Raw genomic sequence first — 26517 nt, forward strand, 5'->3', positions numbered from 1 at the left:
TCCTCAGTAAAGACTCTTAAACTCAATTTACCGTAAGTATTAATGATAACTAACAGCCTACCTTTGTAATATTCCAGAGTAAACTATCACTTTAACAAAGATATATCCTTCAGTGAGGGAATTACCAAGCATGTGGAAAAAAGTTTTTTCATAACAACTCTTTTCATGACGGGTCTTGCCAGAGCCCTTGGAATTTCTTTTTTTTAATGATTGAAACTAGCCCTGTTTCACTCATCCTTTTTTTCACAAACAGGTAACATCTTTCTCAGAGCAATACAGAGGATAACGATGACAACGCATGAAATAAATTAAAATGTTATGAGTGCACCTATAGGTAGACAAATAGAAGAACTAGATGTACCTGAAAAACACAAATCAGAAACGTTCTTTGTGACTATACTTCTTTTCTATACACTGTATTGCCCTCTTGATACCCTTAATCTGTGATGCTCTTTTGATTTGCCACTGCCTCTTTGACATTAAAATTAATACTATATGAGATTTGCCATATTCCACTTTATTAAAAAAAACTAATGAATATTCAAACTCCTACATGTTTTTCAAAGATATATAACATCTAATATACTCTTAACATTCTCAAGAAAAATGGTTAAGCAAAATATAATATAAAATATAATATAATATAATAAATAATAAAATAATTTTATTAAGAATTATATATAATTTATAATTACATATATCTATAAATAAGTTTAATAATAAAATATAATGTAGTCACTTGGTGACTATATTACTAAAATGGAATTTCAAGAGTTTGGAATAACCTCAGAAAATAAATCTATAATAATAATAATAATAATAATAAATATTCAAGATGAATGTATTAAGTAATGTGATAAGCATTTAATAGGGAGCATTTATTCACATTATCTGGGTAAGTGCAGTTATTAGGTACAGATGAGAAAACGGAGTCTCAGTGATGTTAAGAGAATCACTCAAAGATATACCATGATTAAGTGGAAAAAGTGAGAAACAAGTTTCATTTTCACTGGAGTGCCTAGGAATCAACACTTTAAAAAATAGCTACTTTGACCAAAGTGTAACTAAATTGTGTTAGTGACATGTCTTCATGTAGCCCTCTGAATAAAATGTACATTTTTTATTGCAGTTTAAAATTAACAAAAGCCATCATTTTAATTGTCAATAATTCTTCTTAGATACAATATAAAAATGAACATATACACTTTATGTTGGCCCTTACGTTTTTGCTAACATTAACGTGAAATATTTTGCATTTTGCATATTTAGGTCTTCTCACAATAGGCGTTTTCTCTCTCCTCTTCCTAATTGCCAGACTGCTGTAATTTTCCTGCTTACTCATTTTAAATTTGCTGCTTTGAATTTTCCATTACCATTGAAGGAAAAGAGAAATCTTTTTTAGTAGTTCTTCTCTACAATGTTATTGAGAGAGTACATATAATCTGGTTGTGCCATTTATCTTTGACTGCTCAGACATCATTTTGTCTCGGTTTCTAGATTTTACCAATGGTCTTTCTCAAGAAGACACTACATAGTCATTCTAAATAGGTGGAGGGGGATGACTGTGAAGAGTTTGGCGGTAAAATATGAACACATCCTTAAAGTCAATAACAACAAAACATAAAAAAGAAGGCTTATATGAGAATTTCAGCAGAATTAGGAATTTATATTCCTAATATTTGTTACAAAACTAAGCAAGGAATAATCATTTTCTTAGTTGATAACTTCTTTACTGACATTTGTATTTCAATAAGAAGTAAAATTAACCGATATCTAGCTAGTAGATTGATGGAAGATACATAGGCTATTCAATTGGCATATTCCAATCTCATGAGTCGGGGAAGGTCTAGGCGAATGGATCACCTGAGGTCAGAAGTTCAAGACCTGCTTGGCCAACATGGTGAAAACCCGTCTCTACTAGAAATACAAAAAAATAGCCAAGTATGGTGGCACGCACCTGTAATCCCAGCTACTCGGGAGTCTGAGGCAGGAGAATCACTTGAACCTGGCAGGCAGAGGTTGCACTGAGCTGAGATTGCCCTACTGTACTCCAGCCTGGGCAACAAGAGCGAAACTCCATCTCACAAAAAAAAAAAAAAAAGAATATTTCTGATCACTTTCCTGTATATTCTGATTATGAACTTCCTTACATGTCCTGCAGATAAATAAATCTTGTTTGATTTGCCCAAGTGATATACTGATATTCACCAGTCTGTTAGTCCATAGTTAATACTGAAATTTGTTACAGCTTTGTTTATGAAGCTTGTCATCTAAAGTGGGACAGATACAAAGACCCTAGACTCATTATGCCTACACTTTTCAGAGGAAATCACCAGAGTAATTAGGAAAATGGAGAGGAGTATGATACTGTGTAACTCGTTTTGTCTTCTTACAACACGTGTTTTAAAAAGGATAGGGCCATAACAAAAGAGGAAACATTTCAGTGGAACAGGTGCATGTTTTCCATAACTTACTGAAGCCTGAAATGTAGCCCATTAATTTGAAAATGCAGAAGATCATAGTATAGAACTTAAAATGTATTGGACTATAAGGCTCAAATTAAAAGTGTATGGTATGTAGAAAGAGCAGGGATGAGACTACTATTGATTTAAAGCTCTATGATAAGCCAGAAAAACTTTTTTTTAGGTATTTGGGATACCTTCTTTGGGCTCCTAGTAATTCATTAATATATTCAAGTTGTATAGTTCATGGCAAGATAGTCACCAAAACTCTAGGCTGCAGGATAAAGGAATTAAGAGTATTTGCTCCAAAGTTTGTCTTAGATCCCCTGTTGAAGTAGGAAGGGGAGGATGTATTATTCTTTAACCCTAGAGAATGGTGAAGGCTGTTTGGCTTGTCAATGGATCCTTGTGTTTTATGCTCATATTTATCCAAAGGAAAGGAAATCTGTTTATTGAAGGGATATCTTCTGCACTCTCATGTTGGCTGTTTTGTTTTGTTTTGTTTTGTTTTGAGATAGGGTCTTGCTTTGTTGTCCAGGCTGGAGTACAGTGACATGATCATGGCCGACTACAGCCTCAAACTCCCAGGCTCAGACAATCCTCCCACCTCAGCTTCCTGAGTATCTGGGACTGTAGGCGCTCACCACCATGTCTGGCTAACTTTTTTATTTGTTACTGAGGCAGGGTCTTGCTCTGTTGCCCAGGCTGGTCTTGAACTCCTAGACTCAAGCGATCAGCCCACTTCAGCCTCCCAAAGTGCTAGGATTACAGGTGTGAGCCACTGTGGCTGGTGACTTTCACATTAATTGCAGCACTATTTACAATAGCCAAGATAAGGAATCAACCACAGTGTCCAACAACAGATGAATGAATGGAGAAAATGTGGTATATATGCACAATGGAAATACTATCCAGACATAATAAAGAATGAGATCCTGTCATTTATGGCAATATGGATGAGCCTAGAGAACATTATGTTTAGGGAAATAGCCAGGAACAAAAAGTTAAACACCACATGTTCTCACTCATATGCAGAAGCTTAAAAAGTTGATCTCACAGAAGTAAAGAAAGGAGGATACTAGAGGACAGGAAGGGTTGTAGGAAAGGAGAATAGAGAGAGATTCCTTAAAGGTTATGAAATTTTAGCTAGGTGGGAGGAATAAGTTCTAGTATTCTATAGCACTACAGGATGACCAGGTTTAACATCAATATATTACATAGTTTCAAATAGCTAAAAGAGGGGATATTGAATATTTCCATCACAAAGAAATGATAAATGTTTGAGAGGATGGATATGCTAATTATCCTAATCAGATCGCTATACCTCGTATGTATCAAAAAACTTCACTATGTACACCCCATAAAAAGGTACAATTATATTTGTCAATTAAAATAAATAAATAAGTAATTTTAACAAGGATATATCTTATAATGCCCAAGTCAACCACTAAAGGAAGAGTAAAGAAATCTTATCTAAAAATTAGTTAATAAATTAAAAATTGGGGGAAATAAAATTTTAAAAAAATAACTCAAAATCAAGGAAAGAGAGAAAAGAACATTAAACAGGTGAGAGATAATAGAAAATGAATAGTAATGTGGTAGATTAAAACCCCAAAATATCAGTATTTACAGTGACTATATGGAGAATAAATACTTTAATTTTAAAAGATTATTTGCTATAATATGAAAACAATTATTTAAATACTGTTTATTGGCTTCTACTGTTAGAAATATCCTGTGACGAAATTATACCCTGTTTAATTATTGTTATAATTAAATGGTTGTTATAAAACAGAAGATAAATATAGGTGACAGAGCTTGGAAGGAAGGAGAGCAAAGAGAAATGGGCAACTAAGAGAGACATTCTGAAACCGGGTCAATGGTCAGTGGTCTTGTTGTTTGAGGTGTTATCCAAGCTTGTCGTCTTGCCACCAAGAGAATTAAGAAGCATGGATACAAAGGGTGAGGTTGAAGTAAACATTTAATAAGTGAAAGAAGAAAGCTCTCGGCAACAGAGAGGGGAGCCCTAGTGGGCTGCTGTTTTACAGTTGAATTCAGAAGCTTTTTTAAGAAACACCTGTCAGCTCTGCAGCTGCTTGAGCAAATTATCTTATCTGTACAGCTGTCTGTGTAACTTCCCTTATCTATGCAGCTATAGATTTGTCTCTAGGTAAGCACAAAGCACAGCTTCTCTTGTTTGTATAACTGTGGGTTTGTTTTAGGTAAGCCCCCCTCCCCTCCCCATGAAAGCACCCATGGAGCCCACCATGTCTATGTCTGAAAAGGGGAGGTAACTTTTTCCTGGGATCCCACCAATCACAAAAAGAACAAAAGGCTTCTATGCTGGACCTTGCCTCCTTATCTGTGCAGCTGCAGCCTGAGTTTTCTCCAGGTTGCTCTACTTGTGCCTGTAGCTGTGATGTTTCAGGCTGCTTCTCCAATGACTAGCCTTAGCTGTCTACCTAACTTTTTGCTTTTTTTCTCCCTAAATTGTATGGTGGATGACAAACAAACAAACAAACAAAAAACAGGTTTGGCAAGGCTGTTCAAAGCTGTAGAAGTAAGCAGGAAAGAAAAAACAAGCTATATTGGGAGGAAAAGGGTGGAGGAAAATTTGAAGAAGGTGTAAGAAGAGCTCAGTCTTCAGCAATTGTGGCAAAAATTCAGTGGAGATCATATAATGTAGATCAATTTAACATTTGCCATATAAGAACAGTTGCCCCAGGAAGCAGGACCAGGGTAGAGGTGCCTTCATTATTTGATTCATTTCACCATGCATGTATAATACACTGATTTACATATTAAAAAATACGTGACGTATACAAACACTTCTGGTAATGGATTTTGAAGAAAAATAAATATTTTTCCTTACTGATGTATCACTTCTACTTACATTCTTGTTTTACTAAAAGAGGAACAATCTTCTCATTATTCATTAGAGGATGATTCATGTACACAATCCGGCGTTGGAGTACCAGGGACCTCACAGTCTCCATAGAGATGGTGCGTATTTCATGACAGTTATTGTGCCATTTGGATTCTGGGCAAGATATTCCTCTGGTGAGTTAATTAATACTTATGAGGGGAAAACAGATATTTGAGGAGCAGATTTTTTCACAGATGAATAATTAAGGCTAAGAAAATCTTCAGAGTCCAGATTCAGCTGGGGTTCAATTCTTAGTTCAGATACAGCTGAGGCAAAAAAAAAAAGGAGAAACAAAATTGAATATAAAAGTATGTCATGCTAGATTTATATGATGCCTAAGACTGGTCTTCCTCAAATTGTTTTTTTTTTTTTTTTTTTTTTTTTTTTTGAGACGGAGTCTCGCTCTGTCGCCCAGGCTGGAGTGCAGTGGCCAGATCTCAGCTCACTGCACGCTCCGCCTCCCGGGTTCCCGCCGTTCTCCTGCCTCAGCCTCAGGAGTAGCTGGGGCTACAGGCGCCTGCCACCTCGCCCGGCTGGTTTTTGCATTTTTTAGTAGAGACGGGGCCAAATTTTTATATGAAGCCAAAGTATAGGAAACATATCCCTCTCAGATATTTCTCCCAACATTTTACAAAACTTCACAGTACCATTTCCTGTACCCACTGACAGGCCCTCCAATTTGAGAAGAATAGTTGATGTCGTAACTTTCACTCAACCTTACATAAACCCCCAACACTTTAAATGCATGTCAACATCATGAGGAGACACTATGACACTATAACTATTCCTGTAACTTTGTGTTAATTTGAAGACTGGGAAGCCCCTATTCTCTTAGAGTCTTCATCCTTCTTCTTTCTTTCCTGCCTCTTTTTCTTTTTCTCTCATTTCTCAACTCTCCAGTGTGAAAGTCCTTCATAAATTTTACTCATGGTAAGAATGCTACTAACTGATCTAAACTAAGGGTGTGGTGATTGTGGGCACAATAATTTAATGATAAGAGCAAATAATTCTCCTGAGATCTTCAAAAGTATTGATTTCCTCAGTCCTCTGCTATAGTATGTTAAGATTGGCAGAAGGCCACAATTTCTTTGTTGGTTGAGAAAAAATTCCAATAATTTTCCCTGACACCACATGGTAGCAGAAAAGGGCATCTGATTAGGTTATTCTCTAATAGGAAGTTAAAGTGAAATTTTTAATTTTCCTGCTATAGGAAAGAAGGGCTTTGGAAAATCTATTAAGTGACATGTATATATGTAGGTGTATGCCTCCGTGTGTGTGTTTTCAAGGTGTCAAAATATACAAAAATAAGACAAATTAGAATTATATTTTCAAAGCTTTCATTTCTAGATAAGATGGAGTAGTTTGCAGGAGGAGAATACTTCTATTGAGAATAATAATATAAGCTGAATTAATGACACAAGAATTTACTTAAAGGCATCAGACAACTGAAAAGCCAAGAAGAATTAGAGGGAGTAAAATACAGAGAGGAGGGAGTCTTTCAGAGGACAGCTGAGAGTCAGCAGCAACAACCTGGGGTTATTTTTGTCAGTCCTTTGTGGGTTGGAAGTTGAGAATCAGGAAACAGATAAACCCTTGGAGTTTTCTGGAATCTTGCAGCCCTAGAGTGAGCGGAGGGACAAATAGAAGACTTTGTAGAGCTTCAGACACATGCCAATTTCTCCCTTAGCATCTTGCTGAACTGCAAATCTGATATGGTGGGAAGTTAAAAGGTAAATCAATATCTCAGGAAGTCAGAGTGGAATTTTTCCAGACCTAAGGTTCTTAGAAGATAAAAATCTCTAGGAAGGCGGCCTAGAGATTAAAAACTCTAAAAAAGCGTGTTGAATTCATGCAGTGAAAAGCTGCCAACACCTTTTTTCTGAGGATACCTGTTGATATCTGTAAGAATCCAGCTTTGACCTTATGTAGAACTCTGCTGATGAGCAACAAATAAATCAAAAGAGCATTTGGTGATTTCTTGGGCTAAAGTAACAAAACTGAAGACTTGAAGAAACTCACGCATAGAGCTGCCTTCCCCCTCAAAACATTACCGAATTCTGATTTTGTGCAGAGAAAAAAAACCACAGAGTTAAGTTCAATCTCTCAACAGCTCAGAAAAAATTCTCATAGTCTCTCAGTGCTAAGGAGACAAATACGCATTAGTCTCACAATTGGAAGCTCTGGAGGTTCATGCTTTAAAAAGAGTGATAAACCAATTAGAAAATATTTTGAACAGAATTACAATGAAGATGTGACATATCAAAACTTGTGATATATAGCTGAGGAAGTGAACAAAGGAAAATGTGTTGCCTTAGATCCACACATTCGAAGAAAAAGGCAGAAAATTGATGATCAGAGCTTCTATGTCAAGATACTAGTAAATCAGCAGGAAATCAAAACTACAGAAAGTAGAAGAAAGGACGTAACAAAGACAAGAGCAAAACTCAATAAAATAGAAGATAAAATAACAACATTTGGGCTGGTCACAGTGGCTCATGCCTGTAATCCCAGCACTTTGGGAGGCCAAGACAGGCAGATCACGAGGTCAGGAGATCGAGAGCATCCTGGCTAACACGGTGAAACCCCGTCTCTACTAAAAAAAATACAAAAAACTAGCCCAGCGAGGTGGCGGGCGCCTGTAGTCCCAGCTACTCGGGAGGCTGAGGCAGGAAAATGGCGTGAACCCGGGAGGCGGAGCTTGCAGTGAGCTGAGATCGCGCCACTGCACTCCAGCCTGGGCGACAGAGCGAGACTCCGTCTCAAAAAAAAAAAAAAAAGAACTGTATAACTGACTTGGAGAAAGAAAGTGCTTAAATCAAATATTTTATCAGGAAAATAAAAATATGTCTTTTAGTGTATGTGACTTTAATAATCTTTAGTAAATAAAGACAGTTTTTAAATTATTGGTATAATAAAACAGAGGTGTCTTTAAAATTTAATGTAGACATTTGGTCTGAATAAGGAAGGTCAGATACTGTCTCTGCTAGATATCAAACTTTTCTTGTCTAATACTTTTGATACTTACTTAACTTGCCTATAAATGTGTCTTTAGATTTGAGCCTGTAGGGCCATGTCAAGGCCCAGCCTCAGACATTGTTCATTGTCTTGGACTCTGCATCTAGTACATAATTAAAATTTGTTACTTACTAGGTTTTTCACTAAAAATAAAAATAAGTGTTACTAAGAGATAACATTGTAATTAAAACTACTAGATATAAGAGAAACAATTCTATACACAAAGTATATAAGAAAAAGAGAATGTGTTTTTATTAAAAGGGTTATAAAAAGAAATGGAAATGTAGTTTTTTTAAAAAGAGAAAGTAATTTTGTCTATTTTAGCGGTATGTAAAAACTATATTAAATGGAGTGTTTAAAAATGATAGATTAAACAATGGATAAAGAAAGTTTGAAAAAAGAGTGTAAGCCGGGCACGGTGGCTCAAGCCTGTAATCCCAGCACTTTGGGAGGCTGAGACGGGCGGATCACGAGGTCAGGAGATCGAGACCATCCTGGCTAACACGGTGAAACCCCGTCTCTACTAAAAAATACAAAAAACTAGCCGGGCGAGGTGGCGGGCGCCTGTGGTCCCAGCTACTCCGGAGGCTGAGGCAGGAGAATGGCGTAAACCCGGGAGGCGGAGCTTGCAGTGAGCTGAGATCCGGCCACTGCACTCCAGCCTGGGCGACAGAGCCAGACTCAGTCTCAAAAAAAAAAAAAAAAAAAGAAAAAAGAAAAAAGAGTGTAAAAGAATTATAAAAGGTTTATAAAAATATTACCTTATGAGGTAAGTTTGGACGGAATTGTTTATAATATTTTATTTAAAATTATCTTTTGCATTAATAATATTTACACTTTGCAAAGGTAAAATATGGCTTTCTCTTTTGAACAAGATTTTCATATAATATTAAGAAATAGTAAAAGATTTTGTTATTTTCACCTTTTGAGTAAACTGCAAAAAGAGAGAGAGAGAGAAGAAAGAGGACAGACAGATTCAATTGAGCTCATGCTGTCTTGTTGTTTGGGAAACTGAGTCTCAATCAAAGAGTAAAGGTTTTTGTGCTTTTTAAAATCTTTAAATTCTCATATTGTCTAAGATAATGACTTCTTTTACAGTGACCTGGGATACTATTTTGTCAAGTGTTTTAAACCTTTAATACTCAAAAAATTTTTCAAAATCAAAATTTCAAGTTCCAAACTCAGTTTTTTGTTTTTTTTTTAAATCTCATTAACTTTTTTTGGTGCTAGGTCTTCTGAAGTCCAAAAGAGACTTATTAAGTTAATTCAAGATGTTAAAATCATACAGGAAGCATTATCAAATATGAAATGGTGTTTAACTGTCTCTGAGTCCTATTTAAAGAAATGTGTTAGTAAAATGTATTTCAAAAGTATATGAGGTTTCTAGAATTCTAATATGTCTTTGTATATGTTATCTACAATAAATATGGTTATTACATTAAATTGCTGCATGTTACAGAAATAACCAAATTTTCTTGTCATTTATATCTTTGACCATGGCTGTTTGGGCTTTTGTCATCCACAGACAATTAACGTTTTGCTTTGATTCCTCTCAAAAAGTGCTTTATAACCAGCAATAGCCTAAAACTTCCTTCTTTAAGGAGTTCACAGGAAGAACTCTGACAAGCTCTTGAATGCACGTTTCAGATAATCCTTCTGATTGTGACATGAAACCAGAGAAAAAATAATTTCAGGACTCTCATTGAAGAACTAATATGTTCAGGAGGATTACTAACCCCCGTATCAAGCAGAATGAGTAATTGCATTGGACTGAATGAATAGGGGACTAAAATGATTTTTAAGACTTTTTTTGTTTGACGCATTGCAGATTCTGGGTTTTTTGGTCAGAATCAAGTTTTTTTTTTTCTTTTGAGCTATTTATAGCTTTTATTTTATATTTTTTATTTTTCTGAGATGGAGTTTCACTCTTGTTGCCCAGGCTGGAGTGCAGTGGTGCGATCTAAGCTCACTGAAACCTCCGCCTCCCAGGTTCAAGCAATTCTCCTACCTCAGCCTCCCGAGTAGCTGAGCTATTTATAGCTTTTAACAATTGAGTAAACTATACTCTTGTGATCAAAATTTGAATCATATTTCTTTCATGCTACCTGATTTCTCCAGAATGTGGAAACCATTTGAAAGTATTAATTTATGGCAATATAATTATTTGCATAAGTTCAATAAAAATCTGTTCTCTTTTGTAACAGGATATGATTGGAGACATTTGTTATGTTTCCAAGGCTTTGAGTGAACTGGCATATTTTCAGATAAAAACAGATGGCTTTGAGGAATTAAAAATGACTTTATAAGGTGATAAAAGACCCTTGACAGGACTAGTCTCATACCTTGTCTATGCAATTTTTTTTACGCTCTTGACCTGCGTTAAGAAAAGAATGCCACTTTCTGACAAGCCCAGGAACCTCAAGTTATTTTGGGACCTTGAGAAATGTAGAATTCACCCAATTCATGCAGGTATATGCAGGCACAGATAAATCCTTTGCTAGGCTCTAAAGGCTTCTTAAAAGGAAAAATCTGATATTCCTTATAAGAAAGCTCCAGTAAAGCCAATTCAAAATGAGCCTATCAGCCAATAATTATTCTTGCTGTACTTTATGCAAATAATCAGGCCATATAACCACTATAATAATGGTCTTATTATACTACAGTTTATTTTGCAAATAAATTGTTTTTACTATGATTTGTCTTTGGTAAAAATGGGAAAATATAAAAAATTACATTTCCAAAGAAACTATAGTACACCTGTTATTAGACTCTAGCCTTGTCTATTGTTTTTCAGTTTTTATTATTTATCTATAATTTATCTGGACTAGATCTTGAATTCTTTCCTGACTACCAGTCTCCAGACTAATGTTTTAAAATTATTTTTCTCCCATTTTTTTAACTTGGAGTCACTAGAAATTAAAACCATGCTTTTTTTTTTTTTTTTTTTTTTTTTTTTGAGACGGAGTCTCGCTCTGTCGCCCAGGCTGGAGTGCAGTGGCGCAATCTCAGTTCACTGCAAGCTCCGCCTCCCGGGTTTACGCCATTCTCCTGCCTCAGCCTCCCGTGTAGCTGGGACTACAGGCGCCCGCCACCTCGCCCGGCTAGTTTTTTTGTATTTTTTAGTAGAGACGGGGGTTTCACCGTGTTATCCAGAATGGTCTCGATCTTCTGACCTTGTGATCCGCCCGTCTCGGCCTCCCAAAGTGCTGGGATTACAGGCTTGAGCCACCGCGCCCGGCAACCATGCTTTTCTTAAAACCCTGCACACTGAAGCTAGACAACTTGAACTTTGGAAGAAATAACAGCAATTTCATGCCTGACTACTGATGTACAGACTTCTTGTAATATAGCCTGAATCTGTTTTCCAAGATTGCTTTCCCTTTGTTGCTGTAATCTGGTCTTGGTAGCCCCCTTTTTCTCTTTTTTTCCCTTTCATTCTTTCTTCCTTCACCTTTTTTGCTCCATAGGACACAACACTTGACAACCTCCTAGAAATGAGCCTTCCTAGTAATGTGGAGCCTAACCACGTAGGAATAACCTCTCTAGCAAAAAGGGATCACACCAAACCCATAACCAGAGACTAATATTCTTCTACAATGCTTTCTCCAAAAGATTTTGAAGAATGGGGGAAAATGTGGAAGAAAATAAAATCTCAGGATCCTGAACTCACTATGCCAAAGGGAAAGTTAAGTCTGGCAACTAAGTGATACAAGACACTACCTTCCTTTTTTTTCCCAAATAGATTACTGTAATTTCACATGCTTACGTTATGTAGAATGTAGACTTACTGAGCATGAAATGAATGCATAATTGGCTTTCTCCCACTCCCTCCTTTTCACATGTAAAACATAGACTCACTGAGTGCTCATTACTACCCTTCTTCCTGTTTTTTCCTTCCCCTTCTGCTTCCTCCTTCCTCTTTAAACATTGGCATTCACAAAATCCTCTTTGAAAAGCAGCACAGGGCACAGATCCTACTGTGACTTGCGTTTGTTTTTCCTGGGCACGTCCTCAACTGTGGCAAAATAACCCTCAAAATCAAATCAAGTTTGCCTTAATTACTTCTTTTACTTACACTGTATAAGCTTAATAATAAAGCCTAATAAACATATTTCAAGAAAAAAGAATTACAGACCAATATCTTTCCTGGGCTTTGATCCTAAGATAAATATTGGATAATCAAATTAACCAATACATTATAAAAGGATACACAGTAATTATCACTAAGGTTTCCTTCTCTTCAGTAATGCAAGGATGATTTAATATTCATAAATCAATTAATTTAAATCACCATTGACATGGTTAGGCTTTGTGTCTCCACCCAAATCTCATCTTGAATTGTAATCCCCAGGTGTTGAGGGAGAGAACTGGTGGGAAGTGATTGGATCATTGGGGCAGTTCCCCATGCTGTTCTCATGATAGTGAGCGAGTTCTCACAAGATCTCATGGTTTTATAAGCGTTTGATAGCTTCTCTCTTGCTCACTCCTCTCTCCTGCCACCATGTGAAGAAGGTCCTCCTTTCCTCTTCACCTCTCACCATGAGTGTAAGTTTCCTGAAGCTTCCCCAGCCATGTGGAACTGTGAGTCAATTAAACCTCTTTCGTTTATAAATTACCCAGGCTCTGGTATTTCTTTATAGCAGTGTGAGAATGGACTAATACAATCATATTAACAGAAAAAGTGAGAAAAATGATGTGATTAATAGATTCAGAAAAAAGCACTTGATATGTTTCTATACCTATTTATGAAAGAAGAATAGCTAGCTAGGAATATAAGAGAATTTCCTTTATATAATGAAAGAAAACTAAAACAAACCTTCAGCTAACATTACACTTAATGGCGAAACTATTAATGTTTTTCCTTTGAGCTCAGTAACAAGACAAAAATTCCCACCACTCTCAGTCCTTCTCTCCAACAGTTGACTAGAGATCCTAGCTAGGACAATAAGCTGTGAGAAAGAAATAAAATGAATAAAGATGGGAATACATTAAATAAGAGTCTTTATTTCCAGGTGACATGACTTTGTACCTAAGGAATTAGAAAAATTTACATTGTTATTATAATTAACAAGTCAATTCAGCAAGATCCTGAATTCAAGGTCAATATTCCAAAATAAATAAGATGTGCAGTTTCAGTTTTAATGTATAAACAGCGTGGAATTCATCATCTCACCCTAACACAAGAAAAGGGCTGAACAAATAAAAATCAAGGGTCTTTATTAGACTCTTCAGAGAATTAAAAGCACGGGGAAAACTATGACCCTGAAATCAGTAGAGACATGAATAGAAAGGCAATGAGATCAGCTTACTTGGAATGAAAGTCACTGGTGTCATAAAATGGTAGGGACATATCAATGATAATTTTGATGGACTGCCAGAGGCTTAGTGTGAATCAGCTTGAGAATGATAAACTCTTCAGAGCTGCAGTCTTAGGGAGACCCCACAATTCCATAGGTTTCACCTCCAGGAAACTTAACAGCTTTTCATAGTGAAGAGCCAAGAAAAATCACTTCATATGTTTAAAAACAGAATAGGACGTGTAACCATTTTTAAATAAGCCCCGTGCGTTTTTCATTAAAAAAACTACTTTCTAGGGAAAAAAAAAAATATATATGTATACGTGTATGTATGTGTGTGTGTGTATATATATATATATATAAAACCAGAACCTTATCTTATGTAGATAGAAGGAAAATGACCTAATCCAGTCATCTCTTGCTTTCCTGTCTCATCTAATGTGGTAAGGGAGAGAAAAATAAGTAAGAAAATGTATGAAGGTCATAGTATTGTGGGATTCAGGGGGATGAGAGAGAGACCTCGTGTTGAAACAGGAGAATCTGTTTTTTTTAATTTTTTGTTTTTATTATACTTTAAGTTCTAGGGTACATGTGCACAGTGTGCAGGTATGTTACATATGTATACATGTGCCACAATGGTGTGCTGCACCCATTAACTCATCATTTACATTAGGTATATCTCCTAATGCTGTCCCTCCCCTCTCCCCCCACCCCACAACAGGCCCTGGTATGTGATGTTCCCCGCCCTGCATCCAAGTGTTCTCATTGTTCAATTCCCACCAATGAGTGAGAACATGTGGTGTTCGGTTTTTTGTCCTTGCAATAGCTTGCTGAGAATGATGGTTTCCAGCTTCATCCATGTCCCTACAAAGGACATGAACTCATCCTTTTTTATGGCTGCATAGTATTCCATGGTGTATATGTGCCATATTTTCTTAATCCAGTCTATCATTCATGGACATTTGGGTTGGTTACAAGTCTTTGCTATCGTGAATAGTGCCACACTAAGCATACGCATGCATGTGTCTTTATAGTAGCATGATTTATAATCCTTTGGGTATATACCCAGTAATGGGATGGCTGGGTCAAATTATATTTCTAGTTCTAGATCCTTGAGGAATCGCCACACTGTCTTCCACAATTGTTGAACTAGTTTACACTCCCACCAACAGTGTAAAAGTGTTGCTATTTCTCCACATCCTCTCCAGCACCTGTTATTTCCTGACTTTTAAATGATCACCATTCTAACTGGTGTGAGATGGTATCTCATTGTGGTTTTGATTTGTATTTCTCTGATGGCCAGTCATGATGAGCATTTTTTCATATGTCTGTTGGTTGCATAAATGTCTTCTTTGAGAAACGTCTGTTCATATCCTTTGCCCACTTTTTGATGGGGTTGCTTTTTTCTTGTAAATTTGTTTGAGTTCTTTGTAGATTCTGGATATTAGCCCTTTGTCAGATGAGTAGATTGCAAAAATTTTCTCCCATTCTGTAGGTTGCCTGTTCACTCTGATGGTAGTTTCGTTTGCTGTGCAGAAGCTCTTTAGTTTAATGAGATCCCATTTGTCAATTTTAGCTTTTGTTGCCATTGCTTTTGGTGTTTTAGACATGAAGTCCTTGCCTATGCCTATGTCCTGAATGGTATTGCCTAGGTTTTCTTCTAGGGTTTTTATGGTTTTAGGTCTAACATTTAAGTCTTTAATCCATCTGGAATTAATTTTTGTATAAGGTGTAAGGAAGGTATCCAGTTTCAGCTTTCTACATATGGCTAGCTAGTTTTCCTAGCACCATTTATTAAATAGGGAATCCTTTCCCCATTTCTTGTTTTTGTCAGGTTTGTCAAAGATCAGATGGTTGTAGATGTGTGGTATTATTTCTGAGGTCTCTGTTCTGTTCTATTGGACTATCTCTCTGTTTTGGTATGAGTACCATGCTGTTTTGGTTACTGTAGCCTTGTAGTATAGTTTGAAGTAAGGTAGCACGATGCTTCCAGCTTTGTTCTTTTGGTTTAGGATTGTCTTGGCAATGTGGGCTCTTTTTTGGTTCCATATGAACTTTATTTTTTTTTTATTTTTTTTTTTTTGAGACGGAGTCTCGCTCTGTCCCCCAGACTGGAGTGCAGTGGCCGGATCTCAGCTCACTGCAAGCTCCGCCTCCCGGGTTTACGCTATTCTCCTGCCTCAGCCTCCCGAGTAGCTGGGACTACAGGCGCCAGCCACCTCGCCCGGCTAGTTTTTTGTATTTTTTAGTAGAGACGGGGTTTCACCGTGTTAGCCAGGATGGTCTCGATCTCCTGACCTCGTGATCCGCCCGTCTCGGCCTCCCAAAGTGCTGGGATTACAGGCTTGAGCCACCGCGCCCGGCCAAACTTTAAAGTAGTTTTTCCCAATTCTGTGAAGAAAGTCATTGGTAGCTTGATGGGGATGGCATTGAATCTATAAATTACCTTGGGCAGTATGGCCATTTTCTCAATATTGATTCTTCCTATCCACGAGCATGGAAAGTTCTTCCATTTGTTTGTGTCCTCCTTTATTTCGTTGAGCAGTGGTTTGTAGTTCTCCTTGAAGAGGTCCTTCACATCCCTTGTAAGTTGGATTTCTAGGTATTTTATTCTCTTTGAAGCAATTGTGAATGGGAGTTCACTCATGATTTGGCTGTCTGTTTGTCTGTTATTTGTGTACAAGAATGCTTGTGATTTCTGCACATTGATTTTGTATCCTGAGAATTTGCTGAAGTTGCTTATAAGCTTAAGAAGGTTTTGAGCTGAGACGATGGGGTTTTCTAAATATACAATCATGTTATCTGCAAACAGGGACAATTTGATGTCTTCTTTTCCTAATTGAATACCCTTTATTTCTTTCTCCTGCCTGATTGCCCTGGCCAGAACTTCCAACACTATGTTGAATAAGAGTACTGAAAGAGGGCATCCCTGTCTTGTGCCAGTTTTCAAAGGGAATGCTTCCAGTTTTTGCCCATTCAGTATGATATTGGCTGTGGGTTTGTCATAAATAGCTCTTATTATTTTGAGATACATCCCATCAATACCTAATTTATTGAGAATTTTTAGCATGAAAGGCTGTTGAATATTGTCAAAGGCGTTTTCTGCATCTATTGAGATAATCATGTGGTTTTTGTCTTTGGTTCTGTTTATATGCTGGATTACGTTTATTGATTTGTGTATGTTGGACCAGCCTTGCATCCCAGGGATGAAGCCCACTTGATCATGGTGGATAAGCTTTTTGATGTGCTGCTGGATTCGGTTTGCTAGTATTGTATTGAGGATTTTTGCATCGATGTTCATCAGGGATATTGGTCTAAAATTCTCTTTTTTTGCTATGTCTCTGCCAGGCTTTAGTATCAGGATGATGCTGGCCTCATAAAATAGGTTAGGAAGGATTCCCTCTTTTTCTATTGATTGGAATAGTTTCAGAAGGAATGGTACCAGCTCCTCCTTGTATCTCTGGTAGAATTCGGCTGTGAATCCGTCTAGTCCTGGACTGTTTTTGGCTGGTAGGCTATTGACTATTGCCTCAATCTCAGAGCCTGTTATTGGTCTATTCAGGGATTCACCTTCTTCCTGGTTTAGTCTTGGGAGGGTGTATGTGTCCAGGAATTTATCCATTTCTTCTAGATTTTCCAGTTTATTTGCGTAGAGGTGTTTATAGTATTCTCTGAGGGTAGTTTGTATTTCTGTGGGATTGATGGTATATTCCCTTTATCATTTTTCATTGCATCCATGGATTCTTCTCTCTTTTCTTCTTTATTAGTCTTGCTAGTGATCTATCAATTTTGTTATCTTTTCAAAAAATCAGGTCCTGGATTCATTGATTTTTTGAAGGTTTTTTTGTGTCTCTATCTCCTTCAGTTCTGCTCTGATCTTAGTTATTTCTTGCCTTCTGCTAACTTTTGAATGTGTTTGCTCTTGCTTCTCTAGTTTTTTTAATTGTGATGTTAGGGTGTCAATTTTAGATCTTTCCTGCTTTCTCTTGTGCGCATTTAGTGCTATAAATTTCCCTCTACACACTGCTTTAAATGTGTCCCAGAGATTCTGGTACGTTGTGTCTTTGTTCTCATTGGTTTCAAAGAACATCTTTATTTCTGCCTTAATTTCTTTATGTACCCAGTAGTCATTCAGTAGCAGGTTGTTCAGTTTCCATGTAGTTGAGCGGTTTTGAGTGAGATTCTTAATCCTGAGTTCTGGTTTGATTGCACTGTGGTCTGAGAGACAGTTTATTGTAATTTCTGTTCTCTTACATTTGCTGAGGAGTGCATTACTTCCAACTATGTGATCAATTTTGAAATAAGTGGGATGTGGTGCTGATAAGAATGTATATTCGAAACAGGAGAATCTTTTATTGAGTGCACTCAGGCCCAGCTGACTCAACGTCTGAAAGACTGGGCCCAGAACGAGGACAGCACTTGACTTTTATACACACTTCACAAAAGGAGGCGGGCTAGCTTGAAGCAAGCTTACAGTGGCGTGAAAGCAGGGATACAGAGGCAGGACAAAGACGGTTAATCAAATTGTAACAGGTTCATAACTCAGGATTACACATTACCATTGCTATGCAACCCAGATGTCTGTTATCTGGGTTTGCCTAGGCACAGGCTTATACTATAACCTTCACTATGGCACCCAGGTGGCTGTAAGTCAGGTCTGCTCAGAGGCTCATGACCTTCACTCTACTGCTTAGATAAAACAGAATACTTGAAGTCACTAGTTACGGAGAACAGGGATCGGTAAACTCATTCCATAAAACAAATGAAAATTTGTTTTTCTTCTCCCTATGTTGAGGGAGTGCTGGGAGAGTCTCCGGAGCACATTAGATAATATTATCAAGACTCTTCCTGGGTCTGGGCTGTCCTGCTGCTGCCTCTGGGACAAGTCAGCCTAATACAGGAATACTTTCTTCTCTTACTTTTTAGTTTTATTTTTCTTTGATTTCCCGGCTCAATAGCATATAGCCAACGTACACAGGCCCACTCAAAGAGTGAGAATTAATCATAAGATTTTAGAATGCTTTGCCTCCACAATTCCTTACCACCATCAACAGGGCTCTAGTATAATAGCATTGGATTATAGCTGAAATAGTTGCAAGTCTCAGACTCTAATTAATAAGCAGTTCTTAGGGATATTCAAAGAAATTTTTTACACTTTGAGGTAAATTATTTATGAGAAAATGTGCTTTATCTTGGAAATTGTGTTCAAACATTAGCTTACTATTTTGTAAAATAAATGCTTATGAAGCTAACACTGTTGCCGGATTCAGGAGGATGAGAGAGACCTTGGGTTGAAACAGGAGAATCTTTACTGAGGAAGAGACAAACAAGGAAACTATAGTTATGTGAAGCCCTTGACACCTGCTGCTACATAAACAATAATGAAACCCAACTTTTAGCCACATTTGCATAAAACCCACACTAAAAGCCTATTTATCTCAGTTTTTATTACCGCATGTATCATGTCTGACCTTTGACAAAAAATTGCAAGCCATGTCGAAAGACAAGAATGGTCCAGAAGCAGTGGCTCATGCCTGTAATTCCAGAACTCTGGGAGGCCGAGGCAGGCAGATCACGAGGTCAGGAGTTTGGGACCAGTCTGTCCAACATGGTGAAACTCTGTCTCTACAAAAATACAAAAAATTAGCCAGACATGGTGGCACACAGCTGTAATCCCAGCTACTGAGGAGGCTGAGGCAAGAGAATTGCTTGAACCCGGGAGGCAGAAGTTGCACTGAGCCGAGATTCCATCACTGCACTTCAGCCTGGGCAACAGAGACTCCGTCTCAAAGAAAAAAAAAAAAAAAGAGACAAGAACAAAGGCAGCCTGAAGAGACAAAGCAAACATTAAATTATGTTCAGATAAAGCACAAACTTTAGAATTATCAGGCAGGAAATTTAAAATAACTATGATTCACATAGTAAGGACTCGGGTGGAAAAAGTAGACAATGTGCAAGTATAATATAAGCAGAGAGATGGAAACTTTAAGAAGCAATAAAAAGAAAATGCAAGAGATAGTACCAATGATAATCACAACAGAGTAACAAATTGAAGAAAGTCTTTGATGGGCTCATCAATAAATTGGACATGGCCAAGGGTAGAATTAGTGGCTTCTAGATATTTCTAGGTATCTTCTAGATATTTCAATAGAAATTTCCCAAAGTAAAATATAAAGGGGGAAAAATAAAATATCCAAAAATGGTAAGAAATTTTCAGATAATTTTTATGCACAATTGGAATACCAGAAGGAGGAGAGAGAATTAAGGAGAAGAAACATTTGAATAATGGCTGAGAATTTTCCAAAATTAACGGCAAACATGAAATTACAGACTCTGAAATCTGTGATAACATCAAGCAGAATAAATACCAAAAAAAACTATATTATGTTCAAATTTCAGAAAAACAGACAGAGAAAATCTTGAAATACGAGGGAGAAAATAAATCTTATCTATGGAGGAAAAAAGAATAAGAGTTACAATGAACTCATCAAACCAATTCAAGCATGGAGAGAGTGGAGTAAAATATTTAAAGTGTTTTAAAAAAAAAATCCAGCAACCTAAAATTCTCATGTAAAAGTGAAGGATAAGACTTTCTCAGACAAACAAAATCAAATAATTCATTACCAGCAGACCTACAGACTTGCTATGCCAAATGTGTGTGTGTGTGTGTGTGTGTGTGTGTGTGTGTGTGTGTGTGTGTATAAAAGAAGCTGTTTTGATAGAGCAAAAATAATACAGATAAAAAACTTGAATCTACATAAAAAAGTAAAAGCATCAGAAAAGAATAAAGGTAAAACAAGATATTTTATTTTTTATACACCTGATCTACTTGTTGAAAGTAATAACAGTGACAAAGCATTGTGTAATTATAGCATATGTATAAATAAAATACATGGCAAAAATATTATAAAAGATAGGAGGGAGAAACTTGGAATACTCTGTTATAAAGTACCCACAATGCTCATGAAATTGTATAGTGTTATTTTAATGTAGATTACAATTAGTTGTAAATGTATCATGCAAACTCTAGGAAAGTCATCCACATGTTTTTAAAAAGAAGTCTAATGGGTATGCTAAGAGAGGAGAGAAAATTGAATCATATAAAATAATTAAAACTAGAGAAGCTAGGGAAAGTATGAAAAAGAAGCAAATTACAAGGTTAAATAACAAAACAGTTATAAACATAGCAGATATTAATCCAACTGTATCACTGATCATCTTCTAATGAATGGTCTAAATATACCAATAAAAAGTAATTGCCAGACAACATTTTTTCTTTTTTTTTTTTGAGACGGAGTCTTGCTCTGTCGCCCAGGCTGGGGTGCAGTGGTGCAATCTCAACTCACTGCAAGCTCCAACTCCTGGGTTCAAGTGATTCTCCTGCTTCAGCCTCCTGAGTAGCTGGGACTACAGGCTTGTGCCACCACACCTGGCTAATTTTTGTATTAGTAGAGACAGGGTTTCACCATGTTGGCCGGGCTGGTCTCGAACTCCTGACCTCAGGTTGTCCACCCTCCTTGGCTTCCCAAAGTGCTAGGATTATAGGCGTGAGCAACTACACCCAGCCCAGACTACATTTTTTCTTAAAAATCTATATGCTGTCTACAAGACATTCACTACATGCAGTCAGCCCTCTATATCCTTGAGTTCTACATCTCTGGATTCAACTAGCAACAGACCAACAATATTTGGGAACAGAATAGTTAGTTGTGTCTGTACTGAACAAGCACAGACATTTTTTTTGTCATTATTCCCTAACAAGACAGTATCACAACATTACATAGCATTTACATTGTATTAGGTATTATAAGTAATCTAGAAATGATTTACAGATTCTCTCAGAACCATCCACGGAAAATTATGGCAAAGCCACTGAGGTCACAGATGAATCAATGGAACAAGACTGACTATTTGGAAACACTGTGATGCAGTATTTTACATACAGCTCTGGTTTTAACACTGTATAAAACTTTTATATAATTAAATGTACCTTTAGTTTTACAGGAGAAGCAGGTTATAAAATAAAGTACTTTATAGATGATTTCTGAAGAGTTGTAAATGTAAGAACTGTGAGTATCAGCTCCTCTGGGTTCTGGTTACTGCTGACATTTTGTTGGTCTGAGCAAATCAGTAATTTGTGTATAGATTTTTCAAAATTTAGAGCTAGTGTTTATATTGGAAGGTAATAATTATAATTTTGAAAGATTTTTGAGATTATCACATCCAGTTTATACACATACAATAAAAATTTTAGCTCTAGGAGTTTCATATTTTGGTCATAGTTTCAACATTTTAACATGTGAATTATAGGGTTCCATGCTGACTTCCAGATTTTATTATTTGACTACAAACAATGAAATTTGAGAGAGAGATACATATATTATGTTTATAATATATAATATATTACATATATTACAGATGTAATATATGATACATATAATTATATATGTAATATATGATATGTGATACATATAATTACATCTGTAATATATGATACATATGTTATATATGTAATATGTGATATATATTATGCATATTATATGTAATATGTGATATTATTATGCATATTATATATAATATATGATACTTTATGCATATATGTAATATATGATATATATTATATAGTACATAATGTGTATTATATAACACATTACATATATTATATACTGCATTATAATATATATTTATTAAAAATTAAATATATAGGAAATATATATTTATTAAATATTAAATATAAATATTAAATATATAAAATATACTATATGTATATAATATATATTTATATAATACTATATATTATATACTATATATGTAATGTATTATATTTGTACTATTTATTATATGATATATATCATATTATATAATACATATTATGTATTATGTATATATATTATATAATATATTATATATTATATTGATTATATATAATACATGATATTATATTATATATTAATATTATGTATATTATATATCATTTATATATTAAATATTATATATAATATATAAATGATAATATATTAATAATATATAATATATTAAGTATATTATATAATTTATATACAATATATAAAAATATATATTTTATATATTTATATATATTTTTATATATTACATATATTATACTATATATGAATAATATATATTCTATTATTATAATTATATATAATTAATTACTATTAATATATAATTAATAATATATTATATATCAATCGATATAATACAATATGATATATTATATAATATATATTATTACTATATTATATTATATATTACACATAACATATAATTATATATTGTATATTACACATAACATATAATTATATATTGTATATTACACATAACATATAATTATATATTATATTACACATAACATAATTATATATTATATATTACACATAACATATAATTATTATATATTACACATAACATATAATTATATATTATATATTACACATAACATATAATTATATATTATATATTACACATAACATATAATTATATATTATATATATAATTTGAAGGAAGGAGGGAAATGTTATCTTTCTCTGTTTCTATAAGAGATAAATACAGTGGATATTTTTCTATTGGTAATGATTGAGTTCACCTTTTTCATAAGATATTTTCTTTCTCTTCTGAGTAACTCAAATAAAATCTGGCCCTTGTGAAACCTGGGAAATCTCGTCTGTTGAAATACAAGTTTAAACACATTCCAAGAGATCTGTTCAAACTAAAATTATTTTTTATACTTTGAGGTGCTTGAGAAAAAGACTACATTATTTATGAGAAAAAGTGCTTTATCTTGGAAATTGTGTTCAAACATTAGCTTACTGTTTTGTAAAATAAATGCTTATGAAGCTAACACTGTTGCAGGATTCAGGAGGATGAGAGACCTCAGGTCAAAACAGGAGAATCTTTATTGAGTGCACTCAGGCCCAGCTGACTCACATCCAAAAGACAGGGCCCAGAACAACGACAGCGCCTGACTTTTACACACATTTCACAAAACAGGATGGGCTAGCTTGAAGCAAGCTTACAGTGGCATGAAAGGAGGGATCTAGACGCAGGACAAAGACAGGATTGCATATAACCGTTGCCAAGCAACCCAGATGTTTGTTATCTAGGTTTGTCTGTGCACAGGTTTATTCAGGCCTACTCAGGTTTTTCATGGCCTTTGTTGTACTTCTTAGATAAAACAGCATACTTGAAGTCACTAGTTAAGAGAACAAGAATCTATAAACTCATTCCATAAAACAAAGGAAAATTTGTTTTTCTTCTCCCTATGTTGAGGGAGTGCTGGGAGAGTCTCCAGAGCACATTAGATAATATTATCAAGACTTTTCCCGGGTCTGGGCTGTGCCTGTTGCTGCCTCTGGGACAAATTAGCCTAAAATAGGAAAACTTTTTTCTCTTTCTTTTCAATTTTATTATTTTTTTAATTTCCCGCTTCATTCTCCCCTTTGAGGCCTTTTATAAAGGAAGTTTACTAGAAGACCTCAATATTACTTAATTTTGCATGAAGAGATAAGATTTCTTTTTTGAGCAAAGATTGATATATACACAAAGCCATTAGCTGAGTGTTGGTTTGTCTAGCTATGTTTTTAGTCAACTGTGTTAACAGATACTATAGTATTCAGTGGAACTGTGGATTATGGGAAAGAGTGAGCCTATGGATGTTATCTGGCAAACATTAAAATATAAAGATCTGACTCCTTCGTGGGAGAGAGACTTTAGTCTGGTTTAAGAGACTTCCTTTCCTTGACCCAGTGCAAATCTTCTTTTTTTTTTTTTTTTTTGAGACGGAGTCTCATTCTGTCACCCAGGCTGGAGTGCAGTGGCCGGATCTCGGCTCACTGCAAGCTCCTTCTCCCAGGTTTACGCCATTCTCCTGCCTCAGCCTCCCGAGTAGCTGCCACCTAGCCTGGCTAATTTTTTTGTATTTTTTAGTAGAGATGGGGTTTCACCGTGTTAGCCAGGATGGTCTCGATCTCCTGACCTCGTGATCCGCCCATCTTGGCCTCCCAAAGTGCTGGGATTACAGGCTTGAGCCATCGCGCCCGGCCGCAAATCTTAAACCAGGTCCTAGATAAAAGCTTAGGGTTATAGCATACATAAGACTGGCTATTCATTGGGTCACAGACTGAATAGGTTGTTTGGTTGTACATACAAGTCTCCAGAGGGGTTTCTGTGTATTCATAGTATGTATGGTACCATAAAGTCTTAACTACTGTGTTTCTTATTTACGTAGCGTGCACGCACTGATGGCTACTGTCTATGTGCTTTTCTTTTCGTATAGACTTAGGTACAAATAAAGCCAAGGCAAAAAGTAACATTGTTATACTAAATATGGACAGAAAGAGTTCTCCCTTGGGCAGAGAGATTGGCAATAATGGTAGCATAGTAATAAAATAACTAGTCATACTAAGATAGTAATTAAACATAAAATTTGTATGCACATCTACTCATTTGATGAAGACTCCTCAAGCTTCGGCCATGCGTAGACTAGTCAACTTCCGGTTGCATGACTAGAGCAGGGCTTACAGTTTTCCTCCAGCTTCTGCCGTGTGTAGACTGGCCAGCTTCTAGAGTGGCCAGAGCAGGGCTGCTGTTATTTCTACTGGTTACATGGTCTTGTCGCAGGATCAGCCGTATTGGATGGTCTGGGTCTCATTGACTGATCCACTGATCCTGGGCCGCTGGTTTTAGCTGACTGTGGTGAATCCAAGGCATGATACCTGAAACTTTAACAGCAGTGGGAGTAGACAAGATTATTATAGAATGGGGCCTATCCTATATGAGTCCTAGAGTGGTTGGATTTTCTTTTTTAACTTAACTAAAGTTCCTAGGTTTGAAAGGGTGTATTGCGGGGGGGTCTGTCAGACTTATAGGCATTTTTTCCATATCTAGCTATGCACTTTTTGCATGGCCATACTTAAAGACTGCATTTGCCTTTTTAAAGTTAGTTTTCCTAGTTTACAGAGATCACTTTTAATCTGACTTATGATGAGGGGTGGCTGGCCGAACAAAATCTCATAGGGCGAATACCTACTTTGGTTGGTGAGGGTGCACCTGACTCGGAGGAGGACCATGGGCAAGACCTGATCTTACCTTAGATGAGTTTCTTGGCAAAATTTCTTCAGCAGCTGTTTGAGTGTCCGGTTCATGTACTCCACTTTACCTGAGCTCCGCGGCCTGTAGGCTGTATATAATTTCCACTTTATTTTTAATAGTCAAGTTAAGTTCTGAACTATTTCAGCCACAAATGTTGGTCCATTGTCTGATTCTAGAGTTAGAGGCAGTCCAAATCTGGGAATAACGGTTAACAACACATTGGTCACCTCTAGTGCCTTCTCTGTCTGGGTGGGGAAGGCCTTGACCTATCCTGAAAAGGTGCAAATGAACACCAACATGTATTGATAACGCCCCTCTTCAGGGCAATTCAGTGAAGTCCGTAAGCAGTTTTTCACAGGGCGTGGCTCCTGTTTCCTGAACTCCCAGGGACTGAGTAGGCCCTTGTCGTGGATTGTTCTGAACACAAGTTAAACACTGTTTGTTTATAAATGGCTTGAGTAATAGCAATGAGCCTTGGTGGAACTGTTTTACTAATCTGGGGGCCACCATTTCCAGTATGGGTAGCCTCACATTGGAGATTTTTTACCATTCTCCTTCAATGTAGTATCTATTTTCGTGGGCAAACCAAGTCCTTTCATTTGTCGTGTAGCTTGGGATCTCTGGGAGGGGAATCTCTAGGAAGAGAGGCATAGCCAAGGCTTCCTCTTTACAAGGTGGAGTTGTCATGGCAGCCTGCTTTGCCTCTTTG

At 36.2% G+C, this 26517-nt stretch overlaps 2 protein-coding genes across 6 annotated transcripts in view; one reads left to right on the top strand and one right to left on the bottom strand.

The window, feature by feature from the left end:
• Positions 1–26517, bottom strand: part of LOC144339418 (uncharacterized) — a 41160-nt gene that overhangs the window by 5012 nt on the left and 9631 nt on the right. The window contains exons 2-3 of one of the 5 annotated variants that reach the window (XM_077993950.1): positions 25806–25896; positions 23231–25438 (exon numbers count right to left, since the gene is read on the bottom strand). The exons of 3 other annotated variants lie outside the window; for them this stretch is intronic. In XM_077993950.1, coding sequence (XP_077850076.1) covers positions 25312–25438; positions 25806–25896 — 218 coding nt within the window. In that variant the 3' untranslated portion in view covers positions 23231–25311. Of the gene's footprint in view, positions 1–23230; positions 25439–25805; positions 25897–26517 lie in introns of those variants that run through there. One more of the 5 variants, XR_013414409.1, reaches the window with a different exon arrangement.
• SLC9C1 (solute carrier family 9 member C1) overlaps positions 5336–26517 on the top strand; it is a 167327-nt gene continuing 146145 nt past the window's right edge. The window contains exon 1 of the mRNA XM_077993951.1: positions 5336–5465. The gene's annotated coding sequence lies outside the window, so the exon portion shown is untranslated. The remainder of the gene's footprint in view (positions 5466–26517) is intronic.

The sequence above is a fragment of the Macaca mulatta genome, chromosome 2 (genome assembly GCF_049350105.2).
Source record: "Macaca mulatta isolate MMU2019108-1 chromosome 2, T2T-MMU8v2.0, whole genome shotgun sequence".
NCBI lineage: Eukaryota > Metazoa > Chordata > Mammalia > Primates > Cercopithecidae > Macaca > Macaca mulatta.